The sequence below is a fragment of the Labrus bergylta genome, chromosome 2 (genome assembly GCF_963930695.1).
Source record: "Labrus bergylta chromosome 2, fLabBer1.1, whole genome shotgun sequence".
NCBI classification, from domain to species: domain Eukaryota; kingdom Metazoa; phylum Chordata; class Actinopteri; order Labriformes; family Labridae; genus Labrus; species Labrus bergylta.
Window position 1 is genome coordinate 16,439,891 of NC_089196.1, and position 10,117 is coordinate 16,450,007.

The 10,117-nt window shown below is 38.5% G+C and overlaps 1 protein-coding gene across 1 annotated transcript; it reads right to left on the reverse strand.

The window, feature by feature from the left end:
- Nucleotides 1–288: 288 nt before the first annotated feature.
- LOC109995881 (bile salt-activated lipase) lies at nt 289–9,234 on the reverse strand. The gene is made up of 12 exons (XM_020649761.3): nt 9,101–9,234; nt 8,268–8,415; nt 7,630–7,749; nt 7,033–7,230; nt 5,742–5,872; nt 5,346–5,453; nt 5,140–5,263; nt 4,461–4,644; nt 2,981–3,184; nt 1,820–2,017; nt 1,004–1,111; nt 289–605 (listed from the first exon to the last, which is right to left on the reverse strand). The coding sequence occupies exons 1-12, from the start codon at nt 9,158–9,160 to the stop codon at nt 521–523; spliced, it is 1,668 nt and encodes a 555-aa protein (XP_020505417.2). The 5' UTR covers nt 9,161–9,234; the 3' UTR covers nt 289–520.
- Between the last annotated feature and the right edge of the window lie 883 nt (nt 9,235–10,117).

Sequence of the window (10,117 nt, forward strand, 5' to 3'; positions counted from 1 at the left end):
GGCAGGCCTCATTGCATTTAAAGAGACACACACACCAAAACAGAGCGTTCTGAGAGAACTGGTTTATACAGGATCACAAACCTGTGGTGCTCGATTCATGTTATATTTTGACCAAAGCACAGCACAGATGTTTCATTTAGACCACAGGGGACTGTTTGAAAAGGTAAAAAAGAGGTATAATATGTCCTCTTTAAGTGGAGAAATGAAAAGGTCCCATTTTAGCATAATGTATTACAGATAGAAGAAGAAAACACAGTTCAGTGGTTGTTAATCAGTCTGATTCTGATGTAATAACTTCATAAATGTGTATTTTATTTCTTTTCAAAAACCATTCTTTTTTTTACTCTTAATGATACAACACCTGTTAATTCCAGCAGTTTGCAATAAACAGTGTTTCAACTGAGGGAAAGAACTTTCAAAAGTACAGTAGCACAGTCAGACTGAGCCAATTACAAAACATTTTTTAACAGACAGTAGAATCAGTTTTCCAATTATTTTTCTTCTTCATTCCTCCACCTGCCTATTCTTTTTCTTCCCTCTTGATGGATGGGAAAGAGTTGTAGGTTTGGGTCCAATAGTTGACGTAATAAGATCTCAGGTCAAAGCTAAAGGGATGACAAACATGAATTAAAAAACGTCTGTCTCAAATGTCTTCTGACTTCATCTCTCAAAACATGTTGTTACCATCTCAATAAAATACAGTAAAACAGAAGAGAAATTAGACTAAAGACAGGTCTAGTAAGCTAGGGGAGTAGGATAAAGTGAAGTATGATGATCAATTATGGTAGGACTGAAAAATATTAAACAAAAAATAAGGTGTTGAGGATAAAGAGAAACAATTAAAGAAAAAAACACAGGTAAGAAGGTAGTAAGGTGAATAAGATCAGTACACTTGAGTAGATTATCTTGAAGCATCATAGAGTACATAATGTCAAGTAGAGTAACAGTAGTAGTGGTAGCAAAGGGAGGTTGTCACGTAGAGTAAAACAGTATCGTGTATTACCCAATGGAGGACTTGCTGATCTTGTTGTTGATGGTCAGGTAAGGTTGGTGGTATTTGGTGAATGGAGGCCAGGCCACTGGGACTCTACTCTCGCCTGTATTGGGATTACTGTAAGGGAGAATAGTGAGAGTTTACACAAGTTTCAGATCTGTTGTCATTAATCCACATCAATGAGGCCTTGTTCAATCGCATTTGGTCAGAACAGCACAAAGCCGGTTTAGTCTACTTTTTGCCAGTTCAGATTACTTGAGAATGCTTCAAAGTAGTTCAAACTATTTCAAAACAGACTTCTTTATGTAATTTAAATTTCTTTAATCAGTTTTGAAATTCAAATAGTTCAAACTACTTTCTTCTTTTTCAAACACTGACTATCTCTAACCAGTCCAGACTTTTTCAAACCAGGTCAGACTACTGGTTCAAACCACTACATACCAGTTCAGTCTTCTTTGCCTCAGTCTTTCAGATCCTGCTTCTCCTTTGATTTACTTGTTCTTTACACCTACCTGTTTTAGATTATTTGCTTCTAAATGTTTGGATTAACTGTGTACCAACCTGGACTGTTAAAATAAACTCTGACTTTTTTATTATATCCTGCCATGTGTGAGCCTGCACTTATGGGTCCTTATATATGTCTGGATATGTTATTCATACTACAATCTAATCAAAACCAGTTCAAACAGGATCTGGACCAGTGGACCCTTAAAGATTAATCAACTTGTCTAGTCCTAGTCATTTGAACCTCTGTCAGAGACAGACATGGTTGTGTTGACCTTTTTGTGTTGACGTGTATGTTTGCAGTGCAAGCTGGGAGTTTACCCGGTCCTGGCGAAGTTGGTCCAGTATGCGATCATGTACCCAGACAGGTCTCTGTGTCGGGGGAAGTAGACCAGCGGGGTGGCGAAGGGTTTCCCAAACAGGTACTGAAGGTCCTCAGCATGCTCCGCCTCTACCCAGCGAGGGAATCCTGGGATACGAGTCTTCATGTTGAACAGGTAGGAGTAAGTACGGGCTCCACTGAGGGTCAAACAACACAAACGCACAAAAGGAAACGGAACAATTCATAACAAATCATCGGTATAAATTGATAAACCTCTTCAAGTATTTAAGTGTAAAAACTGTATAAAGAAATCAAAAATGTGAAACTACTGCATTAAAAAGTACATGTTTTTAACAGTAACTATGTAGACTTGTATGATGTAAAACAAGATGACCCAGACACCGAATCGAGAAGAAGAAAACAGACATCAAAATTACATAATTTGTGTGACCCCTTAAGCTACTGTGAGGAGTTTTTTTTTGTTATGTTACAGAATAAATGTAATCTGAATGCCTCTACAAAAATATTTACAAAAGAAAACCAGACCATCAGCATCAAGATTTCTTATTTGTTTAAATTCATGTTTAGTGCCTCTAACAGCTGCCAGGGATCAGTGACAAATGACGGGCCTCAGCTTACTTATTAACACTTTTGGAGGATAAGATTCACTATGAGTGATATGTTGAATGGTTAAAAGAGACAAAAAGATGAGCTTAAGGCCTTAATTACTAGCTTTAATGTTCATTTTGTAAATCATGGTCTTGAAAATGTACAATATACAAAAGAGCAGTTTACTGTGTTATTGATAAATCATAACAACAAGAACCCCTCAAACTGACAAAGGATGCAACGATGTGTATCCTCCCTCTTGTTCAAAAACAGGCACTTCTGGCTCAAAAAAAGAGATGGCCACTGCATGACGAAATGGCAAAATTTATCTTATATGCTTGCCAAAAAAATAATTGGTGACTAAGCAACTGTGTTTAGTACTCCCACTGTATATATTTGCTTTGCTGCTTGTAGGCTGTACGAGAGTCCTGATTGTATCGGATATGAGCTGTTTAGAATGATCATGATCATGACATACTTGTGGGGATAAAGCAACACATTTAAGAACAGGACAAAAAAGAACATTATTTTACACCAGTGAGGGAACTGACCTTGTGTTGTTTGCGTGGAGCTGAAGGGCAATCTGAGTGGGAACCAAGAACAGGAAGTCAGTCTCAATGTCAGCCACAGTCTTTTTCACTACAGCCTGCTCAGGAGCTGAACCCCAGTGAGCCGTGTAAACACTGTAGGCGGAGGAGACAGCAGCATTCCCCTTCTCCTTCGTCAGACCATTCAGCAGACCTCTCACCTGCTCCCTGAAGACCTCAAAGACGGACACGCCAGAGCGGGTTACACAACAACAACATTTCTACTACATCTCTCAAACTGTTGCTTTCAATCCCAAAATATCACAGGGACTATTGGTTGTCATGCTTCAAAGAACACATTACAATCCATCCAGTTTTAAGAACTTTGTTAGCTCAGAAATAGTTGTGGGACTGGTTTGGCTCAATTGGTACAGCGAGTGTCCCATGCACACAGCATCCGTTCATGTCGCAACTGGTCAAATGACTCCCAATCCTGTCGCTATTTGATGCATTTCATTCCCAGCTATCTCTTCCAACATTTCCTGTCAATCAAGCTGAGTTGCATCTAAAAATGAATAGTTTATATAGACCTTTAAATAAAAACCGTAACACATGTTTTTTTTAATACTATTTTTAATCAAGCTTGAGCCAAACTGACAGTTGCTAGTAGGGTGTCAGATTGGGAAACTTTCTTCTTCTTGATTATTGATTTAAACAAAACAGTCTGCATGTAATATACAGCAAGGACAAATAATTCAGTTAATCATGACATTTGAATCAGTGGTGAAGTCATCACATCTGTGACTCATGTTAAATATAAGGGAATTATACTTGACAATAATCTTTCTTTCAAAAAACAAGTAAAGAGAGTTATCAAACATGTTAAGTTTTAATGTGACAAATTCAAGAGCGTCAGGTGTCAGTTGTCCTCGTCAGCTGCAAATCTCTTTGTATGTACTATGATAATTCGTAATTGTCTTATTGCATTATAACCTGGTCTCAGGCAAGTGTCACTATACTCAAGCCTGTGTACTCACGCAAAAAATGATTCTAAAAGTACAAGAAAAAAGCCAGGGGATTATCATCACTGTAACATCCTGAAGAAATATAATTTTCTCAACAATAACTTCCTTTTTTTTCTCTGATGCCTGCCTGATGTTTAAAAGTATTTAACAATCTTGTGTTCCCGCCTTCTGGCTTAAATCAATGCTATTGTAATCATTAATTAATGCCTTGCATATATTGTTTACTCTGGTGTAATTATGTTTAATTCTGCACTATACATATATATATATATATATATAATAAATGTTAACATTTTCTATTTAAACTATTTCTGTATTACATTTGTGAAGTTGTAGTTGAGTCTGGTATCTAGATTTATTTAACTTTTTGTTTAACCTGTCAAGTCATCCTAATTACTTGCATACATATTTATTCATTCAAAAATGTCATCATTTTGCAAAAGAAAACATACAGCAGGCCATTATGTTTCAGTACTCACACAGTGGTGGCATTTTTCTTGTTGATAGAAGGAACATCAACTCCAGCAAAGATATGTCCATCCATGCTGTTAACCCCAGCCAGGTAATCAAACTGAGCTGCATTGTGAAACAGTTTACTGGGTTCATCTGGAATAAAATCACCATCAATCACCGGAGCCAGTTCAAGAAGATCCATGACCACACCTGTAGGAAGGAGGGCGAGACTGAGAAAGAGCTCAACATCTGTATGGATTTATTATTCATTTATTTGAGCTTTAAAGCCCTCTCTTCAATTCAGACAAAAAATATTTGGCACAATTAAAGGATATGTTTTCACGTTACATGGTGATCTAATGCTTTTAGTGACATCAGAGGCTATTGGAAATTTAAAAAAAATATTTAAAATACAAATGAAACAAGAAACTATTGTGTGCAGTTCAGCTTCTTTCATGACCTAAAAAGGTCAATTACACACTATTGTCAAATTACTTATTTTGTTAGCTTTTTTCCATTGAATCAAATAGATTCAGGGTTTGTAAATTATGATAATTTAGTGGTGCTTAAACAGGCTTGCGAACACTCGATCACACATTGCTATTGTGTATGCAATTGTGTGATTGAAATTGGAATTATTAAGATTAAAAGTGGTAAATAGTCATGGTTCAGTAAGTGTGTTTTCTGTGTTTCGGATGTTCAGACCTTTTCCAAGAATAAGAAGAACATCAATTTTTCCAGCCATTGTGAGGCCAACAGGGTCAGTCATCTTCAGACAGGTTATCATCTCGTCTTCATCGCTTCTCCAGCAGCCAACTTTACGAGCAATCTACAGAAACAGGTTAATGGAGGCGTGAAAATATATAATTTTGAACCAAAATAACATGGCAGGATAGCAGAATAATGTGGACCTTCTTGGTGAGAGCCATTGGGTTTCTCTGATGAGCCCAGGGACTCAGGGCCACACCACACTGTGTGATTGCTCTGCGAAATAACCCTTTACTGTAGGGCGACAGCATCTGAGGGGACAGATAGGTAGAAGGACAAGGACTTCTTATTCACAGAGAAATGTACAATAACCACATTCTCCACTACAAGGACAGTCTCTCTACAGCTAAATCAACTCACTACGCAGGTATCATCAGCTCAGGTGAAGGGAATACAAGGACACTATTCTCCATCGTCAACAACATACTACGGATAACCATTATGGGACTCATCAGGCAGGGATGGTGTCTAAACTCCTCCAGCTCTGTTTGGTTAATGATCTTTGCATTTGAATGTCCGGTCACCTGCAGAGTTCTTACCTGATAGCTAACACTGGCTGCTCCAGCTGATTGGCCAAAGATGGTGATGTTATCAGGGTTTCCTCCAAATGCCTCAATGTTCCTGCGGACCCAAGAGATGGCAGCATGTTGATCCCACAGACCGTAGTTACCTGAGAGGTAAAGAATGTTATTGTTTCCTGACCGAGACTATAGATCAACCGTACATCAGAGCTGTTACTATGTACTTAAATTAGCAGGGTGAATCAGCCACAGCCTTGTTAATCCAATCTTAAAACTCCACCTACAGTATAAGGCAGTGACTCACTTCGAACCACATAGAGGAATCCACAGCTTTCACACTCAGGTGTAAACTAGCCCAAACCCTGCAGGTTACAGTCTTACAAAGAACCACAGCAAAGACCAGCTACCATTGGAGGAGAGCTCCCTAAAACAGTGACTAGCAGAAAATCTTCTCCCTCACCATCGGCAGTTCAACTCTGTCTTCTTTACTTTGAGTTGCATCTTAATAAAAAAAAAACATTCAAATCACGTTCACAGATTCACTTCTACATAAAAAAACGTAAAAAGTAAATTTCAGATATATGCTACCTCTACCTACATCCTTACAGACTATTTAGGAGCCACTATAAAACAGTAGCAGTGGATATTGGAAAAGTACACTGGACTTGTGGGGCATTGGAAAAAACTTCAATTCAACATGTTTGAGGTTTATGTTTTTAAAAAGACTCACTGGGTTTCTTGTTAATTGTCTGAAATGGTAAAAATATGTAAGTTAGACCAACAGAGATAGCAAACAAACTCTCAAGACTAGGATATAGGAGGATTAGATATAGGATAATTAAGCTGCTACAAAACCTGTGAATGATCTCCTACAGCTATCCAAACAACACAAGAGCCAGCTCCCTTCTTATGCTTTAACTTTACCACTAACACCACCTGTTTGTAATCGAAACAATGCTATTTCGAACAATTGACCCAATGCAGAAGTTGAAACACTGGAAAACAAAAAATGGTTTTGATTATGTCTACCCCGTCACATTTGAGAAACGCTTAGCAGCTGAGACAACAAGCAAAGTTTATCTGCTAACACACTGATAAGAGAACAAACAGGCCGATAGTTTCTTCAAATGCTGGGAAACAACCAGCAGGTACCAAAGAGACCAGGTCAATCCCAGCCAGACTCCAAAATTAAGGGTAAAACCATTGGATTTTAATTGAGACTGAAAGAGAACGTGATGTTTAAAACATGTCAGGTAATGTGGACAATGAGATAAACAATAATAAAAGAGTGCTGGTGTTTTGGTCACACCTGGCAGTCGGGAGTCCCCAGTGCTCAGGAAACCCATTGTACCGACTCTGTAGTTCACCGTGACGATGATGACTTCGCCCCTGTCGGCCATCTCCTTTCCGTCATACAAAGAGTCTCCGAGGATCGCCACATCATTAGATGCCCCCAACAGGAATGCCCCGCCGAACAGATACACCATGACTGGGAGGTTTTTGGACACTGATGGAGGAAGAGAGAGCTGAAGGAAGGGTCATTGTGTCAAAGTTACTAACAAGATTTTGTTTTTTAATGATCATGTTTTCTTAAGGACTTAATAAAGCTTCAGCTTAGACTAAACTAATGCAGATGTTCCTGTAGAGAATGACTTTACTTCTCATGGGATGGGACAATCCAAGAGCCATCTTCTGATTCAATCAGTTTTTAATCAGTTTTGTTTTTCACACAAAGAAATGGACTAATAAAGTTACCAAGCTTTAAGACCAAACCAATTTACTTCCGTGGGGTCAAATCTATTAAGCTTTTGTGTGTGTGTGTGTGTGTGTGTGTGTGTGTGTGTGTGTGTGTGTGTGTGTGTGTGTGTGCTCAAGCGTGTGTGTGTGTATGTTAATTCGCACGTACCTCTACTTCCCTGTGGAACAAAGATGTTCAGGTAAAGACAGTCTTCGCTGCCCTGGGTTTTTGTCTGTAGCAGTGTGACCTGTAGGCAGCGATCACGATATTTAGTCGCCTTCATGACTCCTGAAACCAAACAGACAAATGTTTCTGATTTGGCTGTTTGAGCATGGTTTCACTCTGAGGCTGAGAATTGATGAGTGGAGAGGATAAGAAGTGAAATATGAAACTGTAACAGAAATGTAACCTTTGTATGTGCTTTGGATGTAATTAAAAGGATCTTGAAGTTTAGTCTTAATTTTAAAAGCAGCCAGTAAGAAAAAGAACAGGGGAGATATGGGACAGACTGCTGACTGTAGTCTATAATCCGGTCCTGGTGTTATAAACTAACTGTAACTAAACAGTTCAGAGATATTAGGCTGAGGCACTATAGACGTTATATGGGAGAAAATGGAAGAGTGAATTAAAAGCTCAGAATCTGCAGAGGAGAGTGTTTTACTACAACATCAATCCAAATGCAGATTCATCCCTCTGTAAACAGGGGTAATATCTGATTCAGAGAGTGTTTTTCGGATGGGTTGCATATTAAAAAGTGAGTTTTGTAGAACATCTAAATGCAGCCAGAAATGTTTAAATGTCGTTACCGTCCCATCCAGGATGAGGTTTTGGTTTCTCCCACTTGCCAGGGACATCAGCGAAGGGGATTCCTTTAAAGACATCAACGAAACTGAACAGTCCCATCCTGTGACTCTTCCCCTCCACCTTCCCCCCCTCCGTCTGCACCACACCAAGCTACACACACACACACACACACACACACACATCACAAACGATTCAAAAACTTTATTTCATTACTTCTCTCTTCAAAAGGTGTGACAATGTGCTGGTCTCATATTAAAAAGAGATTTAGTTTGGCTGTGAAAAAAAACCTTGCAAGAATGCATTTGGGTGGATTTCTTCTGGAAGCGGTTAAACTATGTAAATGTTTGCAGAGGCCCTAGATTAGAGCTTCAACAGCAGTGAAGCAGAAATTGTTATGCTTATCCTAATAACTTAACCAAGCAAACTTCACTAAACTAAACATACATTTCCTTTCCTTAACAAATCTAATGAAACTTAACAAATTCAACTCATCCCATCTCAACTCAAATAATAGTGTAACTAAACTGAACTTAAATAACTTACCTTAGTTAAACTAAACATCGACACTCAGATCAACCAATGAAACTTAACTTTTCTTAACTACACCAAAAAATTTAATGAATTTCATAAACAAGGCTAAACTAAACTTAATTCCACTCAACTCAGTGGTCACTTGATGCTTTTGTGATAATTAATTAACTAAGGATTATGTGTAATATAAAAGTGTTTTTCTTTTTATCAAATTGCAGATGGGTACCTGATTTAATGAAAATTCTGAGAATATAACAACATTTTGATAATTTAAGTGTTATTTCTAAACTGAAGTCAAACTCACCTTTGCAGCTGAGGCTGAGTTCAGCCAGACGCCCAACAGAACCACCAATAACATCATCATCCTCACCTGTATGACTGTTATCACCCTGCAGAACACACTCACCTGGTATTTATACTCTGGATGCCTCTTATCTCCAACACAGCTGTAAAGAAACAGCCCTTTTTAATGAAGTCTTCTGTTCAAGTCAATCTCTACTGTCATGATTTGGTCTTTTTCAGTTTTGTTGTAACATCTGTAACATCTACAGGATGTGTTGGTTCTGGTGCTGGAGTGGATACAATTAGTTTAGCTTAGCCTAACCTAACCTGATATTCAGGAGAGAGGTAAAGGTTTCTTAAGTAGGCCTACAAAATGATCTGTTGACATATGGTGTCAACCAAAGAACAACCTTACTGACTCATAAAGAACAGTTACAGTGTAGAATCCCTTGTTAAGTAAGTCTGTGCACATAACGTTCATGAGTTGAGTTTGATGAAATTGAGAATGTGAGTAATTTTAAATTTTATTGTCCCATGATAACATACGGAATAAACTTTTTAGTAAAATAGCCTTCATTAATCTGTATTTCTTCTGGTTGGATGATTATGAAAGACATAGGTTGCACTTTAGAAGCACAACTTACAAACATCAGTGTTCTTGTTTGAACTGATTTTGAATTTAAGGTGTAGATTGCTCAGCTGCAGCGTGAGAACACGCACAGCTGCTGCTTGACAACTGAGAGCAGACAAAACACATTTAGTGTCATGTCCAGCTCAGTGTCTTAGGTTGTTTTTATTTCTATCTTGTATTATTTCCTGTTTTGGGTCACTAACTTCTCCTCTCATTTCAGATCCTTCACTTCCTGCCCTCATGTGTTTCCCACCTGTGTGATTGTCTGCCCCGCCCTGATTGTTCCCAGCTGCATCTCGTTGTCTTCCCCCTCACCCTAGTATTTAGTCTGTAGTTTCCCTTCCTTCTGTGCCAGTTCGTCTTTGACCCCTGTGAGAAGCGTTCAAGCCTTTTGTTTCCTCTTTGGTC